The sequence below is a fragment of the Sander vitreus genome, chromosome 6 (genome assembly GCF_031162955.1).
Source record: "Sander vitreus isolate 19-12246 chromosome 6, sanVit1, whole genome shotgun sequence".
NCBI lineage: Eukaryota > Metazoa > Chordata > Actinopteri > Perciformes > Percidae > Sander > Sander vitreus.
The window spans coordinates 15404077-15420662 of record NC_135860.1 but is presented as its reverse complement, the minus strand read 5'-3'; the positions used below and the strand labels follow the sequence as shown (position 1 = coordinate 15420662).

The 16586-nt window shown below is 40.0% G+C and overlaps 1 protein-coding gene across 4 annotated transcripts in view; it reads left to right on the top strand.

The window, feature by feature from the left end:
* galnt1 (UDP-N-acetyl-alpha-D-galactosamine:polypeptide N-acetylgalactosaminyltransferase 1) overlaps positions 1–16586 on the top strand; it is a 43279-nt gene that overhangs the window by 12237 nt on the left and 14456 nt on the right. For 3 of the 4 annotated variants that reach the window (XM_078253023.1, XM_078253025.1, XM_078253022.1), the window contains exons 2-4: positions 5431–5540; positions 8380–8553; positions 16401–16540. In XM_078253023.1, coding sequence (XP_078109149.1) covers positions 8432–8553; positions 16401–16540 — 262 coding nt within the window. In that variant the 5' untranslated portion in view covers positions 5431–5540; positions 8380–8431. The remainder of the gene's footprint in view (positions 1–5430; positions 5541–8379; positions 8554–16400; positions 16541–16586) is intronic. The other variant, XM_078253024.1, reaches the window with a different exon arrangement.

Here is a 16586-nt window from a genome sequence, read left to right as displayed (position 1 = left end):
CCGCTTAATAAGGTCTGTACTGGCACTGAGTCCAACAGATTGTATCGGTGTATTCCTACAGAGAATGGGGGTTTTGGGACAAAAGGGACAACTGCTATAGTGGAAACAGTGATCAGATCATAGGACAAACTCTGATGTTTTTATATTAGAACTTTGAGACTAAGGTACTTGGCCTTTACAACAACACCAGTCCTCTTAACCTGAAACAAAGTGGACACACAGTATATTTTTGTCTGTGCTCTCTGGATGCTTGTGTCAGTGCAGTCAGTGTTGGCTTTAATAATGTCATGTTCCGCTGGCACAGCTCACTGTTTGGACAGGTCCATCTCTGCTCATTTGCTCTGCATTACACATCTGACTAAGCATCCATCTGTTTGCCTAACCACTGAGGCAAGACATCTTGATGTACAAGGTGTATGAAATCAGGTGTGTCTTACAGCGGCAGTATTTGTAACAACTACTTTTTGTGTTTTTAAAGGACTGAGCATTTAATAAGAGAACAGTTAATACTAGGGATCAACCGATACGGTTTTTTCAAGACGGATACCAATTATTAGTAGTTAGTGAAACCGATAACCGATATTTGGAACCGATATGCATTTACAGTGACAAATGAACATTTTTAAGTCAAAACTTTGGAATGTTGTAAAACACAACACAAATCTTTGTTTAAATGCTTTAAGCAATTTAATAAATTTGGAAATGTTCAACATAACAGTAAAATATAGTCAGATATTGTTGTGGGCGGGACATTAAGTCAGACTCAGTGGTGAGTGAAACTGAAGCAGAAGGACGGACACAGAGCTGTAGCAGAGCCAAAGTAGCGCACTTTTTAATTAATTAACTTTACCGGTGATCAGGCAGATAAAATGCCGATACAGATAATCTGCAAACTGCCAAAAAATGGCCTGATAATCGGTCCATCCCTTGTCAATACTCAGGTGGAGGAAAAGCTGAGGTAGCTGTATATGTTGGAAGGCCTCCCAACGTTGCTGCACTGCTGGAGAACAGCCCAATACACAGACCTCTTTGTCATTCAAATTGTAAAATTCAAATTTGCATGGCAATAATGAAGTACAGTATTGCCAAACAAAGGTTTACTTCCTCATTCTCTGGCTCAATGTGTTTTATTTTTGTTTCTGATTGATAAGACATATGCAGCCACTTTCCTGAAACTGCTTGCCAAAAGCCACTTGCTCGTGTAAAGTTTGCACTAGCAAGTTAACAAGCAGTTAAAGGACAATTCCGGCACAAAATGAACCTAGGGGTTAATAACACATGATTACCGAGACGACCGTTCTCTGGGATATGTTTTCATGCTAATCGAATGTGACCAGTGTTAGCTCAAACTATTTCTATACCACTAACAAGCCTCAAAATAGCACCACACTTCCACAGTAGCATAATGAGGGTCCCTACATATAAACCGAAGCATTGAGAACTTTGTAAGTGTACAGACAGTTTATTAAAAAGATATTTATAAAGACAATACCATTCACATATACATGCGGGCACCATCTTGGGAAAGCAGTCACGACCAGTCGAACTACGAACGCCGTCCAACCAGTAACCAGTGACATAGCTAAAGCACGGCGTTCGTTGTCTGACTGGTCGTGACTGCTTTCCCAAGATGGTGCCCGCATGTATACGCAAACTCATTATGCTACCGTTGAAGTGTGGTGCTATTTTGAGGCTTGTTAGTGGTATAGAAATAGCGATTTCTTTTTACTTTACCTGTGCCCCGACAACTAGCGTTATAAGCTAATTAGCAGTTTGGGCTAAAACTGCTCACATTCGATTAGCATGAAAACATATCCCAGAGAACGGTCGTCTCGGTAATCATGTGTTATTAACCCCTAGGTTTATTTTGCGCCGGAATTGTCCTTTTAAGAGAAAAATTGTGTAGGCTATTCTTCTTTCACAGTGCAAAAAAAAATCTTTTTTTAATTACTTTTTTGTTTTGTTTTAATAATATTGTTTTGAACTATTTTACTGATGGTATTAATCAGTTGAAAATGTGTATGTTTAAACGGTTAATCATTAACATCCCCAGTTTCATTCTTGCACTTTTTGGTTGATTTTCCCTCCTCAAATACAGTGTTTGGAGTAACGCGTCTACCAAAGTAACGCAATTACAGTAGTATTGCTTTTTCGCAGTAATATAACACGTTACTAATAACATTTTGGTAATATTATACCCGTTACAATTTCAGTAACGCTAGTTCCAACACATTTTAACCCAGAAATAAAGTGGTGTTTTGTTTTTTTAAGAATTGAGCAACAAAGCGAACATTACGGCACCAGAGAAAAAAATGTTATCTGTGAGTAAAAGAGTAACATTATTTCCTGTTGCTGGAAGTAGATTGAATCTATATTTGGGAGAAGGACATACTCCCATTATTATTATTTTAAGGAGTTATTACGCTGCGTTGAAGCGAGGTGCTGTCCCAGAACCAGAAATGGACAACATCCGTCTCCCAACAGTTAACACTACAGCAGCGCGGACAATAGTGTGTCCGAGCAACTGACAGATATAAAAATGTCGGGAATTAACGTTTAGGCTTGCTACATGTTAATATTAGCATTACATTTATACATCCATTATTACATACATATCAGCGGTGCAAAGTAACTATATCATACTTCAATATAATTGTAAGGTCCTTTTAATTAAGTATTTTTTCTACTTTATACTTCTACTCCACTACAATTTAGAGTCAAGTATTGTATGTTTTACTTCACAATTTATTTTGTAACTTGTAACTTCACCCATGGTGAAATTCGCAAGCCACCTGCCAAGTCATACTTTTGCGGTTATTTTGGTGAAAGTAACTCAAAAGTAACGCAAAATAAGGCTGAACGAGTTTTGAAAATAATCTAATTTTCTTTTTTAACCAATATAGCGATTGCATTTATAATGTGATTATTTTTTAAGCTCTTTATCTGCTGTATTATTTAAAAAGACAAACAATAAATTATTGTATAGTATCACCAACACAATATTAGATAGATTAAACACACTGTAAACTGTTCTTTCCTGTAGGCCTGGTGTCTATGTTATTATATTGATGAAATTAGGTGATGTATGAATTTATGAATGACATATTATTTATTTATAAAATACTTCAATCACAGTGACTGATTTGTTGTACGTCCAGCCTTGTAAACATGTAATAATTACCATGACAACATAAAGCACTGACAAATAAGCCTGGTGTAAACATTAATATGAAAGTAACATCATGCTAAAGTGCAGACTGGAGCTGGGCAATATATCGATATTGTATCGATATCGTGATATGAGACTAGATATGGATATTGTAATATCGTAATATGACATAAGTGTTGTCTTTTCCTGGTTTTAAAGGCTGCATTACACAGTGATGCCATTTTCTGAACTTACCAGACTGTTGTAACTGTTCTATTATTTGCCTTTACCCACTTAGTCATTATATCCACATTACTGATGATTATCAAAAATATCATTGTGTAAATATTTTGCGAAAGCACCAATAGTCAACGCTACAATATCGTTGCGGTATTGATATCAAGGTATTTGGTCAAAAATATCGTGATATTTGATTTTCTCCATATCGCCCAGCCCTAGTGCAGACATGCTCGAGTAATTTCCACATTCTGTTCTGAAGTAAGCTTGTAATTTTTAGCCATGCAACTTTCATACATGGCTTTGTGATGTTAGTTTAAGTGGTGATACAGGTTAGTAGTGTTGCCCCGTGATGTAGCAATGTAGCAGGGCAGGTTTTGCACAATACCAACTTGCCAAGTTCATGCTTCTTCTGCAGACTGCTTTACTCTCACGTGTCATGTGACCAGAATGTAATTGCAGCCTTTGCGATCAGAAAATCTAATTCTAACATATCGCGATTTAATTGTAAATGCAATTAATCGTTCAGCCCTAACGCAAAAGTAGTGTAAAGCATTACACTTCAGAGACAGTAATATACTGTAATAAAACTAATTACTCTCAAATGACAGTAACTAGTAATCTATAATGTTTTGAAAGTAACTTGCCAGACACTGTCAACATACTGTACATGTATTGCACTCAATGACCACAGCATGAGACTAGCAGAATGAGGAGAGGAAGCGGCTTGCTCTGCAGACAGCGATAAAGATGGGTTGCTTGTGTGCGTGGTTCTGTAGGTTTATTTTGTGATTGTCAGGGGAATCTGATGAGTATTACTATTTATAGAAGCTCTTGCTTGTCCTGCTTCCAATTTGCAGATGGGTTTTATTCCACTCAAACTTTGTGGAGGTGTGTGCAAGATGAAGGGAGAAAAAAAGAGAGGGTTTGTGACATGTGAGAGAGGGAGAGAAAGGGAGAGAAAAGTAGGAAGGACAGGAGGAATGATGACTCACCCAGGAGGAGACAGACAGACACCTTTGGTGGCCAGGATCCTTCACATACTGAAGCATACCTGCACTGCAGTACAGCCTCCTCACACTCATTAACGCAGGAGTGTGTGGGCTGGCAGGAAGAGATTTATGGTATGGTTCTTCTTGTATTACAAACTCTTAATACACACACAGACTGGCAATATGAAGTCTCAGTAGACCAGAATGATGACTTGGCTTTAAAGTAGGCCAAGGACCAAATTGAAGGACACAGGCACTCTCACTCACACTCTCTCACACACACACACACACACACACACACACACACACACACACACACACACACACACACACACACAGAGTCATATTCACTATCATCTTTATTCTCTGTGGATTTAAAAAAAAATAGCAGATTTATCCAGTGAAATGAGCAGTTGCGAGAATCTGTCAGTTGTCCATCCTAATATCTCTCTACCCCTTCATCCCTCTGTTTTCTCTCTTTCTCTCATTTTATCCAGCTCCAAGGCTGGCAGAGTGTCTGGTTATGTTTGACCTTTGGGTGGGTGTGGAAGGAAGGGTGATGGATTTATCATAATACAAAGAGAGACAGAGCCAGGCTGACAATTTGCAACTGATTGACAACTTTCCAGAGTTCGCTATTCAGACGAGTTTGACTGAAAGATGACGCATTTCCACTAACACCGGGAAGGATTGGTGCAACTGGAAAAATGCCTGGTGACATTGTGACTCTGACTGTGTGATTATGTGAGAAAGATGAGTGTTATTATTGTGCGTGCGCAGCCAGGAAGTATGTTTGAGGCCATTGAGTGACAGCCTCTCTCGGGTCTTCCTGTGGTTGCTTTGTGGTGTCATGCCCATGAAGTGCGATCGGAACACTCTCGGTCTCTTTTCTAACCATTTGACCACAGTCAAAACTCTTTCGGATTATTTCTTGACTTAGACTCTCGGTTTCAAGAGCACACAAGGATCTTTGCATAACTACTTGCATGTTGCTCTGTCATATCTGTAGCGAAACAAGGTTTTTATTCTGTGTCCATTTCTCTCTCGTTCAAGGAGCATGATCGCGTGACGAGCGAAGGAGGAAGTGGGATCTCTGACGCTCCGCCCCTTCTGCTGGAGCACCCTGCACCTCTGACTAGAGACCTCTTTAGTCACTTGGACAGGTATGAGTATATGAATGATGGGTCTATATATATGGAGCATCATGTTACTTAAGTCTCATATTAGCTTCAGCCAAATGTCACATTGCGTTTTTGCACTGACCAAGGCCTAAAATACCAAACAAAATACATACAGAAAATACAATGAACTGAAAAGACAATTGATATAAAACAGCAGATACGTCAGTAGTTTATCATTCAAGAGTCAAATATAACCTGTAGGGGTGTAAATCACAAGTTTTATTATGATACGATATTATATTGATTCTTTGGACAACTATACAATATTTTCTGATATCACAGTCTGCCACAATATGATTTTAATTCAATTCAGGGGGCTGCCATCAATATGAGACAATATCATATGCCCATTTAACACAGTTACATTTATATCAACTCACAAAAAGCAACTAAAATATGATTCAACAATTTTATTATCGAGCTGATTTTTTTTTTTTAAATAAAATAATTACGAAGTGGGAATTTCATAATAAAAGCACATCTTAAATAGGGTTGGGTACTGAAGCCCGGTGCCATTCCTAAACGACTGGTATCTACCGCACCGCTTAACAATGCAGATTTCAGTGCCACTTAAATGAATCTGACTGCAGTAGCTTTGACAGAAAGGCATACAAGTTGTGTTAATCCAGCCAGTGCACGTACCTCTGTTTATTTCCTGTTTTCCGGTCAAATCCACACTAGTCGATTATCGAACTCATACAATCCAATATTCCAGTCAAATTTGCTGTGTTCCCTTGGAAGGAATCACTGCACATGGGTAGGCACTTGTAATGACTGTTGGGTGCTAACGCTAGCAGGGGGATAACACGGTGTAGGCAGCACTGATTGTTTTAGTTTTTCTTGCTACTGACAGCACTCCAAATTTCCAAACAGAGCTACGTGTTGAAATCGACCGGAATTCTCCTTTTAACAACCCGTTTAAAAAGGGTTTAAAAAAGGGTTCATTCTGCTCATTCTGCTCCATTGAACTCAAGCAAACAGTCATCTGCTCTCTCTACCCTTTAAGGGTGAGCAACTGGAACAATGACAGGACGTCATCACTCGTGAAGTCATGACAACCAAATAAACAGTATCGCAGTTTCTCCTCAGGCAGAGTGACAAATAGCAACGAAAGCCTTGACGGCTGATTGACCATGAAAACTGTGCGCACGCGAGTCCCGTAAAGTATGACGGCTACAGTAGATTGGAAAATAGTGTTATGGGCACTGCCTTTGATTAATTTACTGTTTATCAGACCCCTGATGAGACAAGAAGCTAATGTTAGCGAACCCAGCGGCCCCTCTGCCTTTGACTCCCAACTACAAGAGACGTTGTATTCCCACGACACGCTGTATTCACTTACTGATTAAAATGTTTTCCAGGTTAGCTGGGATGCATAGCGCTCAAAATCAACATGAAAATACTTAGTAATAGGGCTGGGACGATATGCTTTTGTCCCGATTCGATTCTTTCACGATACATGGGTGCCGATTCGATTTGTATTGCGATTTTCATTTACATACACTATTTAATGATGTAGTCACCAATCTTTCCTCAGTTTGGCAAATTGGTAACTTTAGCCTCACTTAATTCTGATGCATTTTTCCTTTTTCTAAGTTGTGAGCATACAATTAACTTACTTTTTCCAGCTTTCCAGCTGTTTTAGCATAATCTGTGACCACGCTCAGGTCCCACAACACTTCAACACCACAACACCCATCAAAACCACATTATCCTTTTAGCAATGTTCATATTTGGTTATTTTGTGTTTCCCTGGATTCAAGTGTCATTCATATCTTTGGCCTTTGATATATTTAATGTAAAGGATTACCAAGTTCAGTCAAGTTTCAAATCTCTGCAAGTTGATTTCCATACTATGTTGAAACCAATGTTAACCATGTTAGCTGCCTGGAAGAAAGGGGGGAAAAAGCATTTCATATATATATATATATATATATATATATATATATATATATATATATATATATATATATATATATATATATATATATATATATATATATATATAGGTGCTTCGGAAAATACTGAGCAATTTTGTAAATGATACATGATTTGTTGAGAAAAAACAGTCTTTTCAGTCTTTTTCAGTTCAGTCTTTTTTTTCATCAAAGGCTTCCCAGTACAATACCTTAACAATTCAAGATAATTTTTTCTTACAGTGTAATGCAGGGATGTTGCCAGGTACACGTCCTGTGTTCCGGAAGCAAAATCAGAAAAGATGCAGTAAACTAAATATTGACAACAAATCTGTGAATCTGTAAATCTACCAACTGGTCACCATTTTCTTACTGTCTGCACATCTATCTTGCGAGGGAGAGACTAAATGCCAAGGTTAAGGAGAGGAGGCTCTACACTATGAAATACAAGTAATCCTTAAGTGCTACACTCTTGAATTACAGACAGCTTTTTACTACTGTCTTAATCAAGTTTCATCTTTGGTGATTTCACATAATTTGACTCCGTTCATTTTCTTATCACTTATCACATTTGATTTACTTGGTACTAGGTAAATGGTCTTGGTGTTCTCAACTCAAGATGTGACAATTGTATAATGTTTTGTAAATACAGTTTTCAAATTTGGGATTTTTGGGTTTAATTTTCAGATACATTTTCAATATACCTGAATATAACCGTAATTATAACCATAGACCATTAAACACGAGTTTAACACAAAAAAAACCCACAAAGTTCATTGGTGTCCCACTCAATTCCCCTGGGACCCACTCAAATAACCACCCGTGGGTCCCGGGGATTCACTACAGTGAAAACCTATCAACATCACTGGTAATGTCTTTTACAATTTTCACATTTTTATGTTCAGAAAATCCAGGTAGGCTATTGAAGTGGTTAGTAGGCAGGGAAATCCTGCTGTGATGCCAGAGCCTCGTAAATCCTGCCTGCTTGGCATGAGTAGCGGTAGGAGAGCAGCGCTGAGAGCAGCTGACACACAACAGAGGCCAGACACACAAACCTGCCAGGTCAAACAGCTCAGACTGTAAGTATTGTGATTTGATCAGGGTGTGCGTTAATTAACACACATTCTGTGGCGGTGTGTTAATTGTGTAAATAGATGTATTATGCATTTTTTTATTTTATTTTTCAACTCTGTCAATCAGTGTCATTAAAGCCTCCACTCCGTATTATATGAGTTGTTAAAAGAGCAATTACAGCACACTGGCGTCACACAGACCAAGAGGCATGATGCTGTGGTTTTGTGAGTTCTTATGTTTGTCGTAATTTGTTTATTTGTATACACGTGCTGTGTCTGTGGTTGTCTGTTACTGTATAACCAGGCAGCTGCACTCTCCAACTGTCAGGGGAACACCCTGTGACAATAATGTATATTGATTTTGGCCGAAAATACCCAAGTGATTGGAGATTGAAGTGTTTAATTCCACTTTGCGCCTGTGCCAAGCTTTGCATTGGTAATCTATTTCAGTTTGGACTTTTATGCTGCCATGGGCAGTTCTGTCTGCTTCACTCTTTGACTTATTTACAGTGAGTTTTTAAACTTTGTTTTCTGACTCTGTTTCTGTCTCTCTCTCTTTCTAGTTCTCACTCTTAGTCCGACAATACTTGTTTTTGAGGCCATTACCAATATAAAATGAAAAATATGGTATTTCAATCAGTATACACTTTTTTATATAAACTCATAGTATGTTTAATAAGAATCCCTTACATTTTAAATTATTAATGTTTTAAATATATAGTCGATACAACTAAATTCATTCTTGACCTTGGAAATAGTACTTTGACAAAACAATCAACTTTAAAATCCATCTGTACACCTCACTTTCAATTATAAAGAAATATATTATTCACGACCTCCGCCCAGTAACGGTACAGTCTAGTGCACCTGCAGAGCAGCCACCCCATAATAAACTCGTACAGTATAACAGCCTACATGAGTCCCATGTTTAATCTGTTTTAATGCCTTTGTTCATCATCTGTGATGTGAACATAAGATTTCCACACAGTCAAAGAAATCAAAAGTGTGCCTCAGGTTGAAAGATCCTAGCACACTGAGGAGCGTCTTGCTTGCATGACAGGTTGTCAGCCGAAGTGTCAATCATACTGGACGGCAGTTGAGGAGGTTGTACCAGCGTCTGGTTCAAAAGTAGTGTAGCCGACTTCATGAACATTAAGCTCTGGAGCAAAGTGCGTCAGAGCAGCAAATTGAATCCATTAGCACTTTGCGTTACGCTGCCCTCAGTTTCCGTCACTGTTTCTGTCATCCTTCTCTGTTTCCATTTCTTCTCTGTTCTGTTAGTTTTATAGTTACAGTAGGTCATTTTGAGTCAAGACTGGGTTTGTAAAAGTTTATAGTCTGCCATGCTGTTATCTTGCGTTGCTCTGCCCACAATGGCATAGCTTAAAGCTGACTCGGAGTTGACTCAGGCCTTCTAGACTGATGATTTGAATCATCAGTCCCCTAAATCCCTATGGGGGTAGCCCTAATATTCAGTGTCCATAATGAGTCAAATTAAAAAATAAAACATACATAAATCAGGGTTTCCCCCATGAAAATATTTAAAAGAAGAAGGGGTGACTTTTTTTTTTTTAAAGATAATTTTTTGGGGCTTTTTCCGCCTTTACTTTTGATAGGACAGCTAGATGAGAGAGAGGGAAGACATGCAGGAAATTGTCACAGGTCCGATTCGAACTCTGGACCTCTGCATTGAGACATAAACCTATCAGTATATGTGCGCCTGCTCTACCACTGTCCCAACCCAGCCACGGAAGGGGTGACATTTTATTTGAGTTAGGGGGCTTTCACACCTGCCTTATTTAGTTAGGTTGAATCGCACTAGAGTTTGTTTTCCCCCTTGGTGCAGGTCGTTTGGGCAGGTGAGAACGCAGCAATCTAACTCTGATACACAGCAAAAGCGGACCAAACAAGCATAGCGACACCTGCTTGAAGAGGTGGTCTCGGTACGCTTTTAATCGAACTCTGGAGCGGTTCGTTTGTGGTGAGAACATGATCCGGCCTTGAACCGCACCAACTACTGTATGTGTACTCCGCAAGTCTGAGCTAAATGGCTCCTGTAGTCAGTTCTGATGCGGCAGAACATACAAACTGTAGCAGCTTGCATTGTTTCTCTCACAGAAGCAGACTGCGCTCATGCTCGTCGTCACTCGCATTTCCGTGGTCAAACCAGCTGCCGCTAAAGTTGGAGACAGACACCAGCACAGCAGAGCAAATTCTCAGTGACCACCTTGTTCTGTTTCACTTTCCTAATATTAGCATCTTCAGCATTCTGCTCCAGTTGAGAGGCATTGCATTTCTGAAAATCACCGCTCCCATCAGCGTTTCTTGGAAACTGTTTGGCTTTTTAAGCCCATATGACCCAAGGACAGATCACGCACTTGAATAGCACCATCTCTGGTTTTCTATTTTCTCATTGAAGATGCTTCAAACAGCAACATGCATTTTTACACACTTGTTTACGACGGAAAAGGTTGTTTAATTTAAGGGCATCTGGTTTCATAAAGAATAAACCAGGCTGTACAGAGAGCAAGCAAATGAACAGTTTGTAGTTTATTAAATGAATTAGCAGCACAAACATTGTGTTAATTAGTAACACATAAATCCTCCTCTCTTATTGGCACTTCTTCATATAAATAATATCTCTCCTCCCTCTTTATTTTCTTTTATACATATAAACATGAAATCCCCAGAAGGGAGGCTCCCCGCTTCCAGTAATAAATTTTAAAGCGAGTGCTGGATTCTCTTGCTCCAAAGTTTGTCCAAGTGGTTGTGAGAAACTCTGGTTGTGCAATCTCCAAAAAGGGATTAAGTCTGTTGAGAAGAGGAGATGGGGGGATATGGTAGAGACACAGAGAAGGATGTGAAGGGGGAAATTGTGTTATTCTAGGGAGGTAGTGATGGCAACCATGTTCTTGTAGGGAAGTAGTGATGGCAACCGCTCTTGAAAGGCGACGACATCACTAATAGACAAACAGGGGAGTGGGGGGTGGGGCAGCTGAGAGAGGGAGTAAAATGCCCAGGCTTGAGATAAAAATGGATGGAACATGAGATGTTAATGGATTAGGGAGAAAGCGCGGAGATGGAGATTTGTGTGTCTGTTTAATGTCATAGGGAGCCAGGCTGTTTAAAAGAGACTTCAAAGAGACTAGCACCCAGCATAAACTAAACTGACACACACTCACACAACACGCAACACACACAGAAGCAAGGCCTGGGGCTGCAGTGAGCACAGAGGAGACCTGAGGTGTCCTCTGCCATGCCTGATTAGAAATACATTGAGTGGAAAGGCATGGCTGAGAGACGGTGTGTTAGTCAATGCACATACATATAAATCTTCTCTGCTGCTGCTTGGAGCGCTGCTGTATACTTCTTTTACATCCGCTGTGATCAAATAGCATTCAGGGAAACCAGTTGACATCTCTGACAGCCTTTTGACACAACTTTGTGAGCAAGAATATTTGTGTGCGTTTCTGTGACGAGTGCCTAAAAGTCTCCGCCCGAGTGCGTTGTTATGTGTTTGGCATATGTGCATCGCTCTGCCTGTGTGCCAGGAAAGGTGAAAAGGATCCAAGTTCCTGCTGTGATGTCAGGTTGTGTCATGTTACTGCGTGGGGGTCAAGCAAGGCCGGTACAATAAACAGCGGTCAAAGAAACAGAAAGGAGGGAGATTGACGAGCAGGGTCTGTATTTTAGGCTTCCCACTGATCCTGGAATTTCAAGAATTTTGAGAGGAGTGGTCTAAACAAGCAATTTGACGATTTTTTTTTTAGGATATCCGGGAGGATCTGTGAATTAACTTACTGTTACTTAACAGGAAGATACCACTTTTTTCTTTTCTTTATTTACTCTTACGTTGGTTTCCCCCGCAACAGTCCTGACTGTAGTGTAACACCAACATGTCAGGGATGTGATGGGAACCCTAACATTTGAGAAAACCTGGGTATTTAACTAGGGCTTACAGTAAAATAGAAAGTAGACTTAAAAAACAGCAAGGGTGAAAGCTATTATAAGATACAGTTACATACCGTATGGCATGGCACATGTTTTAATAGCACCTAGCCCTCAGCCATTTGCTCTCTGTATACTGTAGAGTAACAGCAGTACCAACTGCAGTCAATGGTGTGAACATGCCACTACCACACACCACCAATAACACGTACAGAATGCTACGTGCGAAAATCACCTACTTCAGTGGTTCCCAAACATTTTCTGCAGGCCCCCCCTTTTGTAGATATACAGAAGATATAAATAAAAGATATACAATATTTCCAAGCCTCTCTTGAAAGGCTACTATATATATATATATATATATATATATATATGCCAATAATTCTTCTTCTTCTTCTTCTTCTTCTTCTTCGAGATTCAGCTGTTTCTCCGAAAATGGATAGTCAACGAGACATGACGCGATTCGACTGGGAGATTGGCAGTCAGATCCTTAGATTTAATTGTGGTGACCACTATGTATTTTCTTGCCTGTGTTTAGGTAGTTGTGGTGTTTGGTGGGGCTCATTGTCTTTATATTTATTGAAACTCTGGGCCCCCTCTTATAAATATTATAATTCAACTAGATTTCAGCAACTCTTAAGTGCTTTGTAAACTATTTGAATAAAAGAAACACTAGGGTTGCAACTAACAAATGTTCCACCAAACTAAGTATGAGATTTTCTGCTTATTATTTTCTTTGGTCTATAAAATGCCAGAAAATTGTGAAAATTGCACATCACAATTTCATTAAGCCCCAGGCGACCTCCTGACATTTCTTGTTTTGTCTGACTAACGGTCCAAAACCCAACAATATCTGTTCATTATCACATAAGACAAAAAAGCTGATGTGCTGATAAAGTTAAAAAGGCCACTGTCAAATGATCTGACATGAATGGTTCTTCATGTAGATACCAGGCTACTCAGAGACTTGTAAACTAAAGGTCACATTTTAAATTTGATTCAGTCTGCAGCTGAGTGCCAGTTTAAACTGCTGTAACATGGTGTATTTTCATTAACCTTGTCAAAACTCTTGTTGCTGTAGTTTACTTGATTTGATCAGACATTATTTTCTTCACTGAGAACTAGCAATCAGAGCGTTGCATTTACAGTCAGGTCCATAAATATTGGGACATCGACACAATTCTAATCTTTTTGGCTCTATACACCACCACAATGGAGTTGAAATGAAACAAACAAGATCTGCTTTAACTGCAGACTTTCAGCTTTAATTTGAGGGTATTTACATCCAAATCAGGTGAACAGTGTAGGAATTACAACAGTTTGTATATGTGCCTCCCACTTTTTAAGGGACCAAAAGTAATGGGACAATTGGCTGCTCAGCTGTTCCATGGCCAGGTGTGTGTTATTCCCTCATTATCCCATTTACAAGGAGCAGATAAAAGGTCCAGAGTTCATTTAAAGTGTGCTATTTGCATTTGGAATCTGTTGCTGTCAACTCTCAATATGAGATCCAAAGAGCTGTCACTATCAGTGAAGCAAGCCATCATCAGGCTGAAAAATCTAAACAAACCCATCAGAGAGATAGCAAAAACATTAGGTGTGGCCAAATCAACTGTTTGGAACATTCTTAAAAAGAAAGAACGCACCGGGTGAGCTCAGCAACACCAAAAGACCCGGAAGACCACGGAAAACAACTGTGGTGGATGACCGAAGAATACTTTCCCTGGTGAAGAAAACACCCTTCACAACAGTTGGCCAGATCAAGAACACTCTCCAGGAGGTAGGTGTATGTGTGTCAAAGTCAACAATCAAGAGAAGACTTCACCAGAGTGAATACAGAGGGTTCACTACAAGATGTAAACCATTGGTGAGCCTCAAAAACAGGAAGGCCAGATTAGAGTTTGCCAAACAACATCTAAAAAAAGCCTTCACATTTCTGGAACAACATCCTATGGACAGATGAGACAAAGATCAACTTGTACCAGAGTGATGGGAAGAGAAGAGTATGGAGAAGGAAAGGAACTGCTCATGATCCAAAGCATACCACCTCATCAGTGAAGTATGGTGGTGGTAGTGTCATGGCGTGGGCATGTATGGCTGCCAATGGAACTGGTTCTCTTGTATTTATTGATGATGTGACTGCTGACAAAAGCAGCAGGATGAATTCTAAAGTGTTTCGGGCAATATTATCTGCTCATATTCAGCCAAATGCTTCAGAACTCATTGGATGGCGCTTCACAGTGCAGATGGACAATGACCCGAAGCATGCTGCGAAAGCAACCAAAGAGTTTTTTAAGGGAAAGAAGTGGAATGTTATGCAATGGCCAAGTCAATCACCTGACCTGAATCGATTGAGCATGCATTTCACTTGCTGAAGACAAAACTGAAGGGAAAATGCCCCAAGAACAAGCAGGAACTGAAGACAGTTGCAGTAGAGGCCTGGCAGAGCATCACCAGGGATGAAACCCAGCATCTGGTGATGTCTATGCGTTCCAGACTTCAGGCTGTAATTGATTGCAAAGGATTTGCAACCAAGTATTAAAAAGTGAAAGTTTGATTTATGATTGTCAATCTGTCCCATTACTTTTGGTCCCTTAAAAAGTGGGAGGCACATATACAAACTGTTGTAATTCCTACACCGTTCACCTGATTTGGATGTAAATACCCTCAAATTAAAGCTGAAAGTCTGCAGTTAAAGCACATCTTGTTCGTTTCATTTCAACTCCATTGTGGTGGTGTATAGAGCCAAAAAGATTAGAATTGTGTCGATGTCCCAATATTTATGGGCCTGACTGTATCTGCTGGTGGTTTCTCTGCACTAGTTTCTTTGTCAACATGAGAGAGAAAGTCTTCCAAGGTTGCAAAACTCCTGTGAATAGCTTGACAAGAGCTGTGCAATTTTAAGTCTTGTGGTCAACTTGGCATCTGAGAGCAGTATTTTGGTTTATATCAAACTCAGCAGTTGCCATCAATTTGTCACAATTTAGTGCGCCTTCTTATTGACTGTGCTGCAGCTCTTATCTCTCATTGCAAGTAGTCATTACATAAAAGTCTGAGAAAAGACACATTTTCACTCTAGTTTTCTGCAGTGGATGGCACTCTGTGCAACCAGAATCCTGGAATCAGGTGAAATCTAGAAATGCTGCTTTGCAGTTCTCCATCCAAGCTAAACTTAGCTAAGCTAGCTATGCACAAACACTTCCTCCCAGGGGCACGAGAGAAATCACTGTGGCCAAATTAATTTTCTCCCTTCTGCTTGTGCTGCTGCAACCTGAGGGATCACTGAGGCAGAGAATCAGCCAAAGAGAGGAGAGATGGTGCTGGAGGAGAGAAGGAAAGGGGAGCAGAGGAATTTTAATGTGGCTATGTGTGTCTCTCGCTGCCTGCCAAAGAAAAGCAATTACTATCACAGCTCCTCTCTCTCGTGTGTGTGTGTGTGTGTGTGTGTGTGTTTTAGCACACAGGGATTTGGTATGTTGATTGAATAAAGGGTGGCTTGTACACTGCAGGGTGTTTGGGAACTCTGACACAGAAGATGCCTGTTTCCGCCGTGTAACTTAGCTTAAAAACTTGAAAGTAGCCAAAGCTTTGCTTAGAAACCTTGAAACATCCTATCCAAACTAAACTTTTACAAATGCCCTCATAGATTTACTATTTTTTTTCTGGAGTGATGTAAGATAGAAATCCAGCAATGCACAGTGCTCATTTTGCAGCTCTGTCTGAGTGTGAAGGTGACCATTTGGAGAGGCGCTGATAAACAGCTGACCGATAAGAGCCGACAGACAGACAGGCAGGCAGGTGGAAGGACAAATGGAGGAATTGGGAAGATACGTGTCTGTGTGGTTCACCTCAGTCAGAGCTTTAAATTTTCTCTCTTCCCCTCCTATCTCTCATTACTTTGTTAGGATGCGGAGGTTCGCCTATTGTAAGGTGGTTTTGGCCACCTCTCTGGTGTGGGTGATGCTGGACATGTTCATTTTGCTCTACTTCAGTGAGTGCAACAAGTGTGACGACAAAAAGGAGAGAGGACTGCCCGGGAGACAAGGTAAGTGTAGAGTGCCACACATATACAAGTGATCACAGAGACACAC